General features: G+C 55.4%; 1 protein-coding gene across 5 annotated transcripts in view; it reads right to left on the bottom strand.

The window, feature by feature from the left end:
- LOC123632375 (MHC class II transactivator-like) overlaps positions 1 to 16,925 on the bottom strand; it is a 38,834-nt gene that overhangs the window by 10,199 nt on the left and 11,710 nt on the right. For 2 of the 5 annotated variants that reach the window (XM_045542584.1, XM_045542586.1), the window contains exons 2-12: positions 12,794 to 12,940; positions 12,494 to 12,589; positions 9,300 to 9,362; positions 9,026 to 9,106; positions 7,639 to 7,683; positions 6,321 to 6,473; positions 5,722 to 5,859; positions 4,384 to 4,548; positions 3,787 to 3,855; positions 1,286 to 2,927; positions 246 to 404 (exon numbers count right to left, since the gene is read on the bottom strand). In XM_045542584.1, the coding sequence (XP_045398540.1) occupies positions 246 to 404; positions 1,286 to 2,927; positions 3,787 to 3,855; positions 4,384 to 4,548; positions 5,722 to 5,859; positions 6,321 to 6,473; positions 7,639 to 7,683; positions 9,026 to 9,106; positions 9,300 to 9,362; positions 12,494 to 12,589; positions 12,794 to 12,940 (2,758 nt within the window). Of the gene's footprint in view, positions 1 to 245; positions 445 to 1,285; positions 2,928 to 3,786; positions 3,856 to 4,383; positions 4,549 to 5,721; positions 5,860 to 6,320; positions 6,474 to 7,638; positions 7,684 to 9,025; positions 9,107 to 9,299; positions 9,363 to 12,493; positions 12,590 to 12,793; positions 12,941 to 16,925 lie in introns of all 5 variants that reach the window. The other 3 variants (XM_045542587.1, XM_045542585.1, XM_045542588.1) reach the window with 3 other exon arrangements.

The following is a 16,925-nucleotide window of genomic DNA, read 5'->3' as shown; positions in this document are numbered from 1 at the left end:
CTTTAGCTGAAAAAGAACTGGGCATATGATGGCGAGTTTTAAATGGAGCAATGTGCTCAACCCAGCAGGCTTTGCCTGAGCGGCGACTGCAGTGAGATACTCGGGGGAGCCGTTGCCCAGAAGGAGGACACAGGGTGCCCCAGAGGAGACGAGGCACTGGAAATGCGCATGACAATCTTGATAATGGGTCCTTCACGTCCTCGACATGCATGGCCTGAACCAACTCCCATCCCCTCTCCCCTCACCTCTGGGTCTGCACGAGGTTGCCCAGGTCTTGCACATCCTTCGGGGACTTGGCTTTGAAAGGCTCGATGGTGAACTTCTCCTCCGCCGCCTGGAGTAGCCTGGTCTCCCCACGCTGCTGGAGGGACTCCCACAGCCCCACGGTGTCGCTCAAGGCAGCCCTGTGGAGGCAGGGCCTCAGACCCAGGCACGGTGCCTGGGCTAGACCATAATGGAGGGGCAGCTCCATGAAGGGACCTCCTACCTATTCAGATACTCTCCTTTCTTAGCTTGACCTCCTCTAGAAAGCCTTCCAAGACCACTCCAGCCCTTATGGAGTCCTCCTTTCTGGCAACTCTCATGGTGGTTTTGTTTCCTTTTTGCTTTGGCTACCAGGGAGATCGGTGCTAAATTCTTGGCACAACTGTATAGGACTTTACAGCTTGGGTAAAGTGTGTTTAGGGAGACTGTGGGAGCAATTCTCCGAAGATTAAGCTGAAGTGCTCAAGCAGACTGCAGAAAGACTTAAATGTACCAAATGAAGGAATTTAGACTCCATCCTGAGGGTGGTAGATGCCCCTGAAGGGTTGTCAGCAGGGGTGGGATATGGTCAGATTTAAGTTCTGGGAAGATTGCATTGGTGGCTGGATATAAAATGGAGAGAAAGAGGAGAGAATGGAGGCAGGGAGGCCAAGGGGAGGCCATGGCTTTAATCTAAGCCTGAGAATGCAGTGCCTTGATCAGCAGATGAAGAGAAGAAAACAAATTTGAACCGAGGTCAGTCTTGGATTCTAGATACAGCCCAGTGCCTGGCACATGGTGGGCCTTCAAATATTGGCTGGAAGAACAATTCTGCCCCTCACTGCTGCGTGGCTTTGGGCAAGCAGCTGCCCCTCTCTGAGCCTCAGCATCATCATCTTGAACATGGGGTGGATCCATTCTGCCCCCCCTGGCTGCTGTGCACACAAAATAGGACCCCACAGAGTGAGCACCAGGCCCAGCACCAAGCCCACAGTCGGTGCCCAGCACAAGGGAGCCCTTTTTCCCCGTCCCCTGCCCCCACCTGAAACGGGTGACACAGCTGAGTCCCACGAGGTTCCCCAGTCCAGAGGGGTCAATGCCAGTGCTGCGAAGGTCCAGGGAGAAGTCTCGGCCCGCCGCCTCCAAGGCCCTGCCCAGCACATGTGCATCGGGAGGCGTGAGCCGGGTGCCCAGGAAGGACAGGCGGGTGGGGAGCTCCTGCACCACGTGCTGCCAAATGCCAGCCTCCTGGGCCTCGTGGGCGCAGTGCAGCAGTTCCAGCAGCCGCCTGGCCCGCAGCGTCCCCGGCTGCAGCTGCTTCAGGTACCTGGTGAGCACCTTCCGCTTCCGGTCCGCCAAGGCGGCCTCCGCTGGCCCGGCCAAGGCTCCCAGGCAGCGGGTGCGAGGCTGGAAGATCAGCCCGGCCAGGAAGCGCGGCGTGCCCTCCAGCCAGTTGTCATAGGGCCTCTTCTTCCTCGGGGTCAGTGCCAAATACTGCGGCAGCTCCTTGCTCTTGATTTCGCTGCTCAGAGCCAACCACACGGCCCCCAGGAAGCACTGCAGGAGGAAGCTGGAGAAGGCCAGCTCGGCCACTGCGGCCCCCGGGGCGGGTCGCACTAAGCCCTTGGCCACAGCCCAGGTCCTCACCTCCACGGAGGGGAACCGGTCCTCCCGCAGGGTCCCTTGGCGTCTGCGGCCCAGCTCCCAGGCCAGCTTGGCCAGCTCCGCCAGGGCCCCCGGGGGGCCGTCGCGGACTGCCGGGCCCAGCAGGCCCACGTAGAGTCCCGTGAGTGTGGCGGGCAGCCTGGCCCCCTGCCCCTGCTCCAGCAGGGCCTCCGAGAGCTGGCACACTGCCCGGCACACGGTAGGGCTGTGGCCGTGACTGAGGAGAAACGGCTGGTCCCGGAGGAGCGCCAGGGCTCTATCTCGGTGCTCGGCGGCCCCCGAGCACTCAAAGTAACGCGACACGTAGGCCCGGGCCTGCTCCGTGGAGAAGCCGGCCATCTCAAACAGGGCGTCGGCCTTGCCCAGGCTCTGGGCCGGGCGGCCGCGGGGCCGGGCGGTCAGGAGCAGGGTGCAGCCCCGCAGCAGCTTCCGCTGGAGGAGCCCGGCCAGCAGCGCCCGGAGGGAGCAGGGCTCCGCGGCCGCCGCGCTGTGCAGAAGGCCCTCCTGGGCCTCCAGCTCCTCGAAGGCGTCCAGGATGAGCAGGACGCGGTCGGGCCTTCTCAGGATGTAGCTGAGGACCTCGTCGTCCGCCTCGAGCGGCCGTGGGCCCAGGGAGAAGAGCAGGTCCCGCAGGCAGTAGGCATCCCCCGGACGGTCCACGGCGTGGCGGGGCACGTGGAAGACGAAGTCGTACTGCGGGAGCTGCCCGCGGGCCCAGGCCCGGCTCACGGCGCGAGCCCAGCAGCTCTTGCCCTGCCCGGCCCTGCCCAGCACGGCAACCACCCGCGTTTCACGCGGCCGCCGGCGCTCCCTGGCCGCCAGCAGCACCTCGGCCAGGCCCCCCTGGGCCAGCTGCCGCTCCGCCCAGTCCGGGGTGGCCAGCGCCCACTCCTGGCTCTTGCTGCTGGTCCTCTCCAGCCCGGCCCTCACGAGGTCCACCGGAACCAGGATGCCGTCGGGGCCTGGGGGCTCCGCCCGGTACTCCTCCTGCAGCGAGCGACAGAACCGCTCCACCGGCCCTGCAAAGGCCAAGGGGTGTGTCGGCGGGGGACGACAGAGGCAGGTCAGCCACCACCCTCACCGCGTCTTCATCCAGTCGCTGCAGTCTTCATCGACTGCCTCATGCGGCTCATTCACTGAGTCACTCGTTATCACCCCATTCATTCGCTCGCCTTCTCCCCCGTGTCTCTGTCCACTCCTTTTGTGTCTCATCTCATTCCCTCGTGTCCTCACCAAGCTCCTTCTTCATTTGGTCCCTCCCTCACTCACCGTGGGGAGGCCACAGGGGAGGGTGTTAAGAGTTAGGACAGTGGAGGTTTCTGATTCAAATCCTACCTGGTGTCTAGGTTCAAATCCTACCTCGGTGTCTAGGTTCAAATCCTACCTCGGCCACTTATCAGTGTAATCTTGACCATGTTATATACTGCGCTATGCCTCAGTATTCTCATCTATAAAATGGGGATAATATTAGCGTTGTTTGAGACTCTGACGATTTAACATATGTAATGTGCTTAGATGAGTACAGGGAAGTCAGCGTTTGTAATTTAGCCATTCTCTTACTTGTTCATTCTCACCTCCCATCACTCCCTCCTCATCCACTCGTCCCTCGTTCACTCTCTCAGCCTCACCAATGAGGTGTCGACAGGCAGCGTGAGCTTATCAAGGGGCAGGTTCTTGATAGATATTGCATGAGTGAGTGGTGGAATGAATGCTGAAATGATGGCCTAATCAAATGAGTGAATGAAGGAAGGAATGAATGAATGAATGTGTGAGCCAACAAACAAGGGATTGAATAAACGTTGAGCGGATGAGTCAAGTGAAGCCAGATTTGGGCTTCCACCTCCGGCACCCAGGGCAGAGGGACCCTGCATCACTCACCAGGCCATTTGGGAAGCTTGTTGGAAACCTCCTCGTCTGCCTGGCATTGGGTGGGGGACATTTCGCCCTCTGGAGATGGAGAAGCTGGTGTCAGAGTTAGGGTGAGGGGCACCCCCGGGGACTTCCCTCCCTCTGGGCCACTCAGTGCTCAGAGCATCCAAAGGGCACAGCCCACAATGGCTGAGGCTGCCAAGACGGGAGTAACAAGATAGGGGCCCGAGGCTACATCTGACTCAAAGACATCTTTCTTTGGCCATCTGTACTTTAAAAAATTTCACCCATGTTTTAAAATCACAGTATCTATGTAAAAATTGGGATTTTCAGCTTTAAAAGATCTGGCCACACTGGACCTGCTTTCCTGCCGGATAACAAGCAGCTGAAGGTGGTGGCTCCGTTTAGGTGGGACATGGATTCTCCAGCTGTCCCCTCCCAGCCGTGCCCTCCACTCTCTGGAGACCCTCCCTGTCCTGTCTGACCCATGAACATGACCTTCTGTCCCTACAGGCAGGCTCTGCGCATGAACCTTGTCTGAAGCAATTCCCTCCCCAGGGCCTCACTTCTGCTGCCAGGGCCTCTTGTGCCCCCAAGGGTCCTTACCTGTCACATCTGCATGGGAGGTCAGGGCAGGCTCAGGCATGCTGGGCAGATCAGCTGCAGAGGGAGCGAAGGGGCTGGTGGAGCCGGGCCGGTCTGGGGACTTGGGGAGGCTGTGGATAGCTGGGCCGCTGGAAGGGGGTGCTTGTCTGGCCTGGGGCATCTCACCTGCATTGTGGGTGGAGAAGGGTGTAAGAATAATACCAGGTACCCAGCCGGGAACTCACTTGGGTCACTCCCGCCCCAAATCAGGCTGCGAAGCTTGGGAAGTCTGGGGTGAGGAGTGGGAAACTTCCAAAGGAAGACATTTGAGGATGGAGCGGAGGAGAGAGCTCTGGAGTTAGATTTAGCTCCCAGATCCTTTGTTTCCCCACCTGTGAAATGGACACAATCAGCTCAGAAGGAGCTTAGGGGCAGGTGCCACAATAGCACCATTCCCATTGTGTGGTTAGTGCTCATTTTTCTAGAACTGCCAGGAACCACTCCTTTGCTTCTGGGGCACCAGTGCCTCATACTGAAACTGGCATGCAGCCACGAAAGGATGCTCTCAACTTGAGTGGAAGGAAGCACCCGCCTGGCCTCATTTCTGAGAGGCCACCCACACATGACTTTCTTCAAAGAATTTGCCACCCCTCAGTGTAGCAGGTCAGCAGGACCATTTTACTGATCAGCAAATAAGGCAAATCTGAGAAAGCTGTGCAAGGATGCACACCAGACTGCTCACATCGGTATGCTGTGGGAGCAGTATGAGGGAGATCCTCAGTCAACTCTTGTAAGCATCTCTTATCATTTGGCTTGTTAATGAGCGTATATTGATGTTGCAACTTAAAAATAAAATAAAATTTTTTAAAAAGAAGGAAAAACTGACCAGCCTGAGCAACAGCGAGACCATGTCTCTACTAAAAATAGAAAAAATTAGCCGGGCATGGTGGTGCACACAAGTAGTCCCAGCCACCCGGGAGGCTGAGGCAGGAGGATCGCTTGAGCCCAGGAGTCTGAGGTTGCTGTGAGCTAGGCTGACGCCATGGCACTCTAGCCCAGGCAACAGAGCAAGACTGTTTCAAAAAAAAAAAAAAGAAGGAAAGACTAAGGGTCAGAGGGGGAAAGTAACACACGGAAGGACACATAGCCACTCTCGATCATGCACTCAGACCACCCCAAGGAGCTCTCCTCCCCTGCTTTGATTTTTGGGACATTGGGACTGGGAAAGGTGTGCCAGAGAGGGAGGATCATGAGAAGACACTGGGGCCCTACTGCCAAATGCCTGGGGTAGCAGAGGTCGGGGCTGGGGAGAAGCCAGGTAGGCAGGAGAGGTGGCCGGGGGCCAGGCTTCTCACTCACCCTGGTAGATGAAGACACTGGACACCCCGACCCCTGAGATTTGCCAGAGCCCCTGGGGCAGAGCGGGGAGAGTGGAGATCAACTGGATGGGTCCGGCAGGGAGGTTCAAGCAGCTCACCGAGGACCAGGAAGGAGCCGCTGCGAGAGACAAAGGCAGTGAGGTGGCATCTCCCACAGCGTCTGTGTTTGCAATTCTGCTTTGGGACTTTTCCGTCAATGCCTGACTGCCTTAAGGATCTCATTTCCCCACGAGCAGCAGCTGTGTCCGTGTTGCCCGCAGGGCGCCCCTAGCGCCCAGCAGTGTGGCTGCACAGAGAAGGTTCTCTGCAAAGAGCCGATGGATGCGTGGGGCTGGCGGGTGAATTCCCCGACCGGTGGAGACTCCCTCCTAGGCCGCCCCTGGATGTGTTTCCTTCTGAGGCGTGTTCTGTGGCAGGGACTGAGCTGATGGGGACCCTGAGGATGACGCTGGCTGCGACAGAGGTGAGTGACATCAACGGGGGGCGGGGTTCCTGTTCCTGGTAGTCCCTGCCTCCGTGCCAGCTCCTCAGCCACCTCCTGGGAGGGGAAAGCCCACCCTCTCCAAGCCCCTAACGTACTGGGCATCTGGACGGTTTCTTCCAGGCGGGTCTGGCCGCACGCTGGCTCCTGGTTGAACAGAGCAGGTGGCGGCAGGAAGGGCAGGGCAGAGGAGTCGCTCACTGGCCCCACCAGGAAACTGCCAGTCACCATGGGCATAGCAGGGGCCTCGGCTGTGAGGAAGGGGCCGCGTTAGAGGCTGGGTGAGACCTGGCTGGGAGCCTAGAGGGGCCTCCCTGGGGTGGGCGGGCGCTCCCGGATCCCTCTCCTGGCAGTTAGAGGAAATGCCCAGGGCTGATTAGCAACTGCTGTGTGCCAGGCGGCTCTAGCCTTCTCCTTGTGACCCGGCCCTGAGCTTCCCTGAGGCCCCACACGCACAGCTGGGGCGAATAGAACCTACGAACGGGCTGCTGGCTCCAGGCGCCACCACCTTCCAGGGCCAGTCACTGAGCCTTGCAGGGGACCCTAAGGAGCCCCAAGCACTTGGGCTGTGCCCAATGAAAGGCAGGGGTTGCACCAGGCATGCCCCTCCGCCCCCACCATCAGACTAGGGGCAGGGGTTCCATCTCCTCCATTTAACGGGGAGATCTAAGACGGGAAGGATTTGTTGCCCCGTCAGATTGGGAGTCTTGGAGAACAGGAGCCCTGTCTCTCCCATCAGATTGGGAGCTCCCTGAGGACAGGGACCACTTCTCCATCATCCTGGAGAGGGTCTTCACGGGCAGGGCCCCTGTCTCCATGATCAGACTGGGACTTTCTAGGGCAGGGACTAGGCTTCCTCCCTCAGACTATGAGCCTGTCATTCCTCTGTCTCTTGTCCGCACAGGGGCTGGTCTCCCCACCTTTGTGATCACAACTGGGTAGGAGGAAAAGGGAAAGAAGTGGGGGGAAGGGAGAGGAGGAAGAGGAGGGAGAGGAGGGAGGGGAGGCAGGCTCTGGTGGGAAGAGCTTGGGGGAGGGTCTCGCTCAGCAGGGGGCCGCTGAGCAGGGCAGCAGGGCACTAGGTGCCCGGCCCGCCCCGTGACTCTGCACTCTGAAAGGAGAAGTGTGGAGTGGGGGAAGGGGGCAGTGGAACGAGGCTGGGGGCGGGTGTCAGAAATGACTCAATGAAGGGAAAAGGGTGTCCGGGACAGGCTTCCTAGGAGAAGCTGAATCTCCCAGCAGCCCTCAGACTTCAGGGAGTGGCTAAGGGATCCTGACCTTGGACTGACTCCCACCTTCCCTCTCATTAGCTGTGTGATTCTGGACGAATGACTCCCCCTCTCTGAGACGCGGCTTCCAATGCCAGTTTATATGGGTACCTGCCGAGGCCCCTCCCTGGCCCCCGGCGCTGCTCACCCAGCTTCCGGTGCTTCAGGTCTGCAGGAAGCTCCTCTGGGAAGGCTGCAGAGAGAATGCCATGGTCAGCCGGCCAGGGTAGGGGTGTCCCAAGCCAGGAGGGGCTCATGACCCCAGCAGGCCATAATGCCTTACCTCCAAGGGCTGGGAGGTGGCCTTGGGGGCCCATCCTCTCCCCTGCCTCCCTCCCCTTCCTCCGGCTTGAACCCAAACCCACCTCGAAGCACCCCAGGCAGTGAGGGCAGCAGAAGACGCTGAGCCACAAACGGGGGACACAACATGAGTTTGAGGCACAAAACAAAACAAAACAACCTCCTTTTGAACCCCTTCCTAGCTGTGTGCATTTGCAATGAACACATGTTCTGGCACACAGTAAGCACCTCAATGAGCTGTTATGCCCATTTTACAGATATTTTCATTCAGCAGATATTTGTTGAGGGGCAGCTGCATACCAGGCACTGTGCTGCTTGCTAGAGATGCAGCAATGAGCAGGGAGACAAGGTCCCTGTCCTCACAGTGGGAGAACTTGGCAACAGGCAATAAATAAATATGTCCAGATTGCAACAAGTGCTAAGGAGAGGCACGAACAAGGTGAGAATAAGTGAGCTAATCTATATGGAAGGGGAGTCAGGGAAGACTTCCAGGAGGAGGTGACATTTTAGCCAAGTCCTAAAAGATTAGAAGGAACCAGCCAAGGGAAGAACTGGGGGAAGGGCATTCCAGGTACAGAGAGCAGCAAGTGCAAAGGCCCTGGGGCTGGAAAGGACACATGGGTTGCAGGAGTGGAAAGAGGCAGTGGTGGCTGGAGTGTAGTGACTCAGGGTAGGAAAGGCCAGATCACGCCCTGTGGTGTGTGTATTTTGTAGCCAGGAGGGTTAGCAGGGCCATGAAATGATCCTATTTGCATTTAAAATATCCTGTTGGCCACCACGTGAGGAAGGACTAAGGAAGGGAGACTGGGTAGGAGGCTCAGAGAGGTGCAGGTACTTGGCCGAGGTCACACAGACCATAAATAGTAGGTCCAAGATTCAAACCCAGTTCTTGCTGATTCCAGAACCTGTGCTTGAAGAGGCCTCCCTCAAATACAGGGGTGACCCACTAAGGACGAAAGAGAAGCCAGAACCCAAAGGAACTTTTGGGAATGACAATCAAAACAGCCAAGGACAGAAACCCACCAGGAGAGTGGCCATTTGCACCTGGGCCATCTGCGTCCTCCCTGTGTCACCAGCAAGTGGAAGTGAGGAGCGAGGCAGGGGGGGCCCCAAAAGCCAGGCAAGGCAGACGGGACTTAACAAGGAAAGCAACTGGGAGCCACAGCAGGCTTTGGAGCCAAGGAAGGGCCGGGTCTCAAGCAAGGCGAGGTTGGGTCAGGGAGGGGCTCACTCACGTCTTTTCTGACTTTTCTGTCCCACTTCCGCTGGCACCTCCACACTGTCACCGATCGCTTCATCTGATCCTATGTGCTCTACTTTGGAGAAAAACCAGAGACCAACTTACATGATAAGTGGAGGCCCAAGGCGAGCCTCTATTGTCCCCACACTGGGGAGAGGGGTCTGACTGCCCAGGGAGGGGTGGTCATCAGGTATTAGGGTGTCCCCCAAGGAACAAGGACGGACATGCAGGCCGAGCCAAGATTCACCGCCCTCCACCCCACAACTTACTGAAAATGTCTTTGCTCAGCCCCTCCAGCTGGGAGTCTTGGAACACGTACTGGTCCAGCTCCGCTGCCCAGACAAGGAAAAGCTCAGTCAGTCAACAAGGTCTCACTGAAGGCCTACTGCGTGCCACACTTGGTTAGCTACCAGGGAGCTGGGACCCTCTGGGCCCGGCACACAGTGGGGGCTCAATAAATGTTTGCTGAATGAATGATCAAATCAATGAATGAACACTGACCCTTCATGGGCTCTCTCTCTCTCTCTTTTTTTTTTTTTTTTTGAGACAGAGTCTCGCTCTGTCACCCTGGGTAGAGTGTGGTGGCGTCATCGTAGTTCACTGCAACCTCAAACTCTTGAGCCTAAGTGAACCTCCTGCCTCAGCCTCCTGAGTAGCCGGGACTACAGGTGCGTGCCACCACACTCGACTAATTTTTTCTATTTTGGGTAGAGATGGGGTCTCGATTTTGCTCAGGCTGGTCTCAAACTAGTAACCTCAAGCGATCCTCCCACCTCAGCCTCACAGAGTGCTAGGATTACAGGCGTGAGCCACCCTGCCTGGCCCTTTCATGGGCTCTTAATCTCATTGAAAGGGTGAGGTATGTATCTATAAAAACTTATCTGCTGCTATAAAGTAGTGCAAGGCAGACTGATAGGGTTGGCATGAGGTTTGAGTTCAAATTCCACCTCCACTCTCCACATGCCCTACTAGCTGTGCAACCTTGGACCAGTTCCTTAACCTCTCTGAACTCCATTTCCTTATCTGTGTAAGGAGAATGAATAACACCTACTACACAGGGTTAGATGGTGATGATTAGAGGCTTTGCATTTAAAGCATACAAAATAGTACACAGTAGGCACTCAATAAGTGGTGGTTAATTATATGAAGTAGTACATGGCTTAGAGCCCCTGGGAGAGAGTTATCATGGCAGGAGGTCAGAGAAAAGAGTGTATAAGGGGATGGAGCAATCAGGGAAGCTTCCTGGAGGAAGGGATACTGGAGCCAGGTCTTGAAAGATGGGGCAGAGACTGAGAGAAGGACAATGGATGGCCTTCTGGGTCATGGTGACAGAGTGAGGAAAGGTGTTCAGGGTGTGTTTGGGAAACTCTGAGAGGTAGGTGACTATGGTAGAAGTTTCACATTGGGGAAAGTTAGGACTTGATTTTATGGGCAATGGGGAGCCGTGGGGGTCTGGGCTGAGGACCGGAAGGAGGGTAGTGATGACGATGACATCAGTGGTGGTGATGTCGTGCGGTGATACCCAACATCCCTTGAATGCTACTCTGTGCAAATTCCTTTCCTAAATGCTTTACACACAGTGACTTTTTCAATCTTACAACCATCTCATGACGTAGATGTGATTATTATCCCCACTTTACACATACGGAAGCCAAGGTAATGTTTCAGGATGCCTCAAATGAACATCTGCCCAGGCCCGGGCTTGGCCTTCTAGGAGCAAAGAGAAAACCCTTGGGCAAAGTACCTGCTGTGGTTTGAATATTTGTCCCCTCCAAAACGCACACTGAAATTCAGTCCCTACAGTGGCAGTATTGCGAGGTGGGGCCTATGAGATGTGCCTGGAGGCTTTACGAGGCCTCATGAATGGGTTCGTCCACTTATGGGTTAATCAGTTCGCGGGTTAAGGGATCAACGGGTTGTGATGGGAGTGGGACTGGTGGCTTTATAAGAAGAGGAAGAGAGACCTGAGCTAGCACACACGCACCCCTTGTCACGTGATGCCCTGCTCTGCCTTGGGACTCTGCAGAGTCCCCACCAGCAAGAAGGTCCTCACCAGGTGCAGCCCCACAACCTTGGACTTCTCAGCCTCCGTAACTGTAAGAAACAAATCCTCTTCTTTGTAAATGACTCAGTTTCAGGTACTCTGTTATATGCAACAGAAAACAGACCAAGACGCTGCCCCGCCTACTTGCTTAGGCAGCTTCCTCACCTATGGAAATGCCCCTAAGGAGGAAAAAAACCCCAAATCCTAAGAGATGCCCAAATACTTAATTACTGCATCCAGTTTTGAGGAAATGTGAATGCCCTCATCCCCAAACACTTCTGCTTCCTCTAAGTGAATTCCCAGGAACGGAAGGAAGCAGGCAAGCTCTCAGTTCTGTAATTTCGGAGACAGGCACAGTTACTCCTTCTCTCCATATTCTGCCTCTGTGTGATGTCCAACTAACTGGGCTCGGGGGAAAAACTGGCCACATTTGGGCCAAGCACAAACCTGCTGAGTAATGTGGTTCCTGGGTTGCCAGGAAAAGAGCCATTAAGAACAGTCGTGCAGGTTGTCCACTGCACAAGGGTACCCCAGCCAAGGGGGCAAATGGGAGCAGGAGTCCAGCTTGGGCTTTGCTAGCCAAGCTGTTACTGCCTGGCAGGGCAGAGAGTTTAGAAGAAGGGGCACCGTTTTCTGTTTCAACAAAAGCTCTGTGTGAGGCAGTGGTGATGCCGGTGAGGAGGGATCCTCTACCCTACCCACACCCCCCTCAAAAAAACCCAGTAGCAGCAGCAGCAAAACCTCCCTCCAGAGAGTTCTGTCCTTGTCCGAAAGCTGCAAACCAGCTTTGCAGCTTAAGCCTTGGCAAACCTCCCAATTCCAGACGCTTTGCTTTCTGTAGTTAAAAATGGGGACTTTGAAATGAAAAAGACCTAGGTTAGAATTTCAGAACTGCCCATTCCTATGGCTAATGCAGCCTCGGGCAGGGGCAGGTCGGTTCACCTATCTACACCTCAGCTTCCTCATCTGTAAAGGAGGGGGACTGACAGCACCTACGGCCTTTGCTGTGAGGATTCCAGGCGAGGACGCACATGCAGCAGTGAACATGCTGTGGGTGCCCAGTAAATGGCAGTCACAGCAAATACTGGAGCAGTTTGGCTTAGGGGCGGGAAGGGAAAGGGAGAGAGGTGTATGGCGTAGGCCTTATGGGAAAGACAGAAAGAAGAGCAAGAAACAGAAGTGGAGGCAGAGGAAGTCAACGTGAGATTCTGGTCGCCTGGTGGTCGTTAGTGGCGGGACCTGTTTCCTGCATTGGCCGGCATCTCCCCTCTTCCCTGGGGTCTCTGTTCTCCCAGCCCCTCCCTGCTCAGTGTCCCCCTTCCCATGATTTCTGGGGGAGAAACCTGCTGAGGCTCAAGGTGAACGGGTGAGATTAACAAAGGAGGACAAAGAACGCTTCCCCTCGGGGGCCTTCCTCACCAATATTGGCATAAGTCTCCCTGGTCTCTTCGTCACCTTCCATGTCACACAGCAGGCTGCTGAACTGGTCGCAGTTGATGGTGTCTGTGTCGGGTTCTGGAAGGAAAAGCCCCTTGGGTGAAGCAGGAAAGATCTGGGAGGAGGGCTGGCTGGGAAGGAGGCGGAGGCCGGCATCGCGAGGGCGGGGAGCTGTCCGTGGTGCTGACCGGAGCTGCGCGGCCAACACCTCCCTGGTTGCCGTCTCAGTCAGCTGCGGGGGGTGGGGGGCAGGAGGGAGAGGCCAGGGGGAGGGCAGCCCACCTGAAAAGAGCTCAATCTCTTCTTCTGCAGCCAGGTCCATCCAGTCATAGCGGTGGTATAGGTGCCAGGGGTCAGCATTGCTGTTGAGAAGCTCCAGGTACCCGCCTTCTAGCGCCCCCAACTCCATGCCTGCACGCTGTGCACTGCCTGGGAGAGAAGCCATGTTCAGTCATTTCATGGGGTGTTGGAGAGAGGCAGAGAATTAGCACCCGCAACAGTTCCCAGCTGGTGAGGGCTGGCGTTGGGGGCAATGAACAACAGTAATCATTCAGCACCTCTCATATGCTCTGGGCAGTGGAGAGAGGAAGCCATATTCCCTTCCTTCAGGGAACTTTCAGCCACATTGGGAAGATGACCACGAGACAGGAAAGGAACTGGGGAAGTGTACATTCAAGGGATCTCACACCAGGGAGTCAGGAGACCTGGGTTCCATGTTTGGCACCGCCACGAAAAATACCAGCTAAGATTACAGAGCACTTACTATGTGCCAGGCACATGAGCTGGCACGCTTAATCATCACATCAACAACCGTGTAAGGCAGGTACCATCACTGTCTTCATTTTACATGTGAGAAAACCGAGGCTCAGAGAGGTGCAGTGATTTGCAGGTCTAAGTGGAGCTAGAATTCAAACCCAGGCAGTCTGACACGAGCACCTGCATTTAACTGCAATGCTGTACTGCCTTGGGTGATTTTAACCAAGACTCTTCTCTATCGTGCCTCAGTTTCCTAATATGTAAATTGAAAGAGTCTGGGAAGAGTCTCTCTAAGATTCCTTCATCATCATTTGTTGAAGGGCATATCAAATACTTTGAATGCTGCCTCACTTAATCTTTAAAGCAATCCCAGACACGCCACACTAAAACTTATACACAAGTGTTCATAGAAGCATAACTCGTAATAGCCAAAATATGGAAACAACCCAAATGTCCATCAACAGATGAATGGATGGATAAACAAAATGTGATCCATCTGTACAATAGAATATTATTCAGCCACAGAAAGGAAGAGTACTGGCACGTGGTGCAACGTACATGGACCTTGAAAACATTACGCTGAGAGAAAGAAGTCAGATACAAAGGAACACATGTTGTATGATCCCATTTATACGAAATATCCAGAATAGGCAAATCTGCAGAGATAGAAAGTAGATTTAGTGGTTGTCTGGGGCTGGGGGAGGGGAAGTGGGGAGCAACTGCTGATGACTATGAGGTTTCTTGGGGGAGGTGATGAAAAAGTTCTAAAATTGACTATGGGGATGGTTGCACAACTCTGTGACTCTTCTAAAAAGGCCATTGAATTGTACGTGTTAAATGGGTGAATTGTATGATATGTGAACTATATCTCAGTAAAGCTTTTAAAACAAAATAAAACCCGGAAGGCAGGCAGTATTGGCTCCATTTTGCAGATGAGGACCTGGAGGCTCAGAGAGGCTAAGCGGCTTCTGTGAGATTATGCAGAGATTGGCCAGGGACAGCCAAGGTGTAGCATCATCTGTGTGGCTCCGAGGCCCCTGCCCTGGTCCCTGGTTTGGGTAGCCTATGCTCCCACGGTGTATGCATCTCCGCGGGCGGTTGTAACAAACTACCACCAGCCAGGTAGCTTAAAACAGCAGAATTTTCTTCTCTCACAGTTCTGGAGGCTAGAAGTTAAATCGAGGTGCCAGCAGGGCCACCAGTAGCCCTCCAGAGGCTGTAGGGGAGATTCCTTCCTTGTCTCTCCCAGCTCCTGGGAGCCATTGGTAACCCTTGACTTGTGAGCTTGTGGCTACATCACCCTGATCTCTGCCTCGGCGGTCACGTCACCTCCTCTCCGTGTCTCAATTCTCCTCTGCCTTTCTCTTATAAGGACACTTGGCATTGGATTTAGGACCCACCTGGATAACCCAGGATGATCTCATTGCAAGATCCTTAATTGTATCTACAAAGACCCTTTTTCCAAATAAGGTCGCCTTGACAGGTTCCAGGGTGTGGACACATCTTTTTGGGGACCCCCACTCAGCCCACCACACGTGCAATGCGAATACAGGCTGGAAGGAAACAGGAAGCTTCTTGAGGGAGGTGAGAAGAGAGCTGGCCCTGAAGCCGGAGGACCTGAGGGACTTCCTGAGCATCCCATCCCGGGCCCAGAAGACAATGGAGCTGAAGTGGGGCAGGACACTGGGAGGGTGCTGTCATGAGGAAACGCACACCCACTCGCCACCCCCCGTCCAGAGCTCCTCTTCTTTCAATCATCAACAGCTCTCACTGCCCATGAAGGGTCTCGGCACACGCCCCAGGCAGCACAGAGGATGAGCCTCCCAGCCCAACCTGGGGCCCTGGCTGCGGCTGCCTGTGCATAACAGGTTGAGGCGGGGCTGCAGGAACCCAAACATAACCGGCCTGCAGCCAGGGCCCTGCCAGCCATGACCACAGGAAGCAGAACTGAAACTTGGGGGCACCACCCTTTCCTTGGAGCGGGGCCAAGGCTGGGAGGTGAGGGAGGAGGGCTCCACTTCTGCCAGTACCTTGGCCTGGGACTCAGGTCGGCAACCTCCCGTCTTCTCCAGGATGGTAAGAGAAGCCTCCCTGCCCTGCATCCTGCCTGCTGTCTGCCTCCCATCCCATCTGGGGTATCTATTGAGAGCCCACATCATAACAAGCTGCTTCTTTTTGGAGGCAGTGTGATCTGGTGACAACAGCTCCAGACGGACCCCAGCAATTCCACGAACGAGTTGTGTGGCTTTGGGCAAGTTACCCAAACTCTTGGTTTTCTCACAGAGCATCGGGTATGCCACGCACCCTTGAGCTCAACCTTTTTCATTCTAAAGACCAGAAAACTGAGAGCCCAAGAAGGGACACGACTTGCAAGAGACCCCACAGTCTGTCGGCGGCTGAGCCTGCACCTGATGCCCCAGCAGTAGACTCCCCATCCAGTGCTCTTTCCTCCCATCAAAATCCTTCCATTCAAATGATCACCCCCGTCACATCTAGGCACAAGCACAGGGACCAGGTCCTATCACCGATGGGAGATGGTGGGAGGAACAGCAGGAGGAGCCTGAAGAAGTTTCGCACAGCCTCACTTATTCACCGGCTCAGCTCCAAACTCGGGACGACATTGCCCAGTGTGGTTAAGCACGCAGTCAGAGACACACACTGACAGGAGGGAAAGAAGGCAGCTCACGTGAGCTTCGGAGTCAAATTGCCTGACCCTGAGACCACGCTTTCCTACCAACTCACTGCAGTCGGACGAGTTCATTTTTTAAACTCCTTGGAGCCCCAGTTTCCTCATCTGTGAAATGGGAATAATAATAATTGGTAACTCATAAGGATTGGGTGAGTCGATTCCCCCGGAGCCTGTAGCAAGGGGACCGGCGATCAGTAAGTGCTCATTGCATGGTAGCTTAAAGCAGCACCCAACACACAGGTGGGACAGGATATGCGTGACAGCCATTATGATTATTAGTTTGCCTCTCACCTCTGTGAGGGTGACAAAGGGACCATTTCTCTCGCATTCCCTCCTGCGTCACCACACTGTGATGTCAAGCTTTCTGTTCATTTGCATAAGGAGACCCCCCAGACCCCACAGCAACAAGCAAGTCCCCCCCCTCAGCCAGCCTGGGCCACGCCCCCATCATCACCACTGAGTAGCTGTCTGGGAATAAAGTTACCCAAGGACCCAAGTTCTACATCATGGGCTCAACCTGGAGAAGCCCCCAACACAACCCACCCCTCAGCACCGCCCATCCTGCTTCCCTAAGACCACCGAAGCCTGCGCCCGAAGCACTTCCTCTCTGGTAGGCAGGGATTTGCGGCTCTCAGTGAGCCTCTGCCTCCAGCCCTCCACCCCGTGTGAGTTCCCACGGAGCTCTGGGGAGAGGGCAGGGTGGAGAACTATGCCCATCTGACGGAGGGGGAGGCTCAGAGGAGCCTCAGCAAAATGTCTTGCCCAAGGTCACATGGTTTGGGAGCTGGTGTCTTTGATCCTGGCTGTGATGCCTTAGGCAAATCCCTTCACTTCTCTGAGCACCAGTTTTCCCACCATTAGATGCAAAAAATAAAGACTACCTTGCAGGACCCTCAAAAGGCCCAGAGGGGCTTAGTGGGGGCTGCCAGCCGCCTAGGAAGCCCACAGGCCAAGGAGGCTCTTCCTGTT

The sequence above is a fragment of the Lemur catta genome, chromosome 2 (genome assembly GCF_020740605.2).
Source record: "Lemur catta isolate mLemCat1 chromosome 2, mLemCat1.pri, whole genome shotgun sequence".
NCBI lineage: Eukaryota > Metazoa > Chordata > Mammalia > Primates > Lemuridae > Lemur > Lemur catta.
The sequence above is the reverse complement of the archived record's forward strand: the minus strand, read 5'-3'. Positions and strand labels throughout refer to the sequence as shown.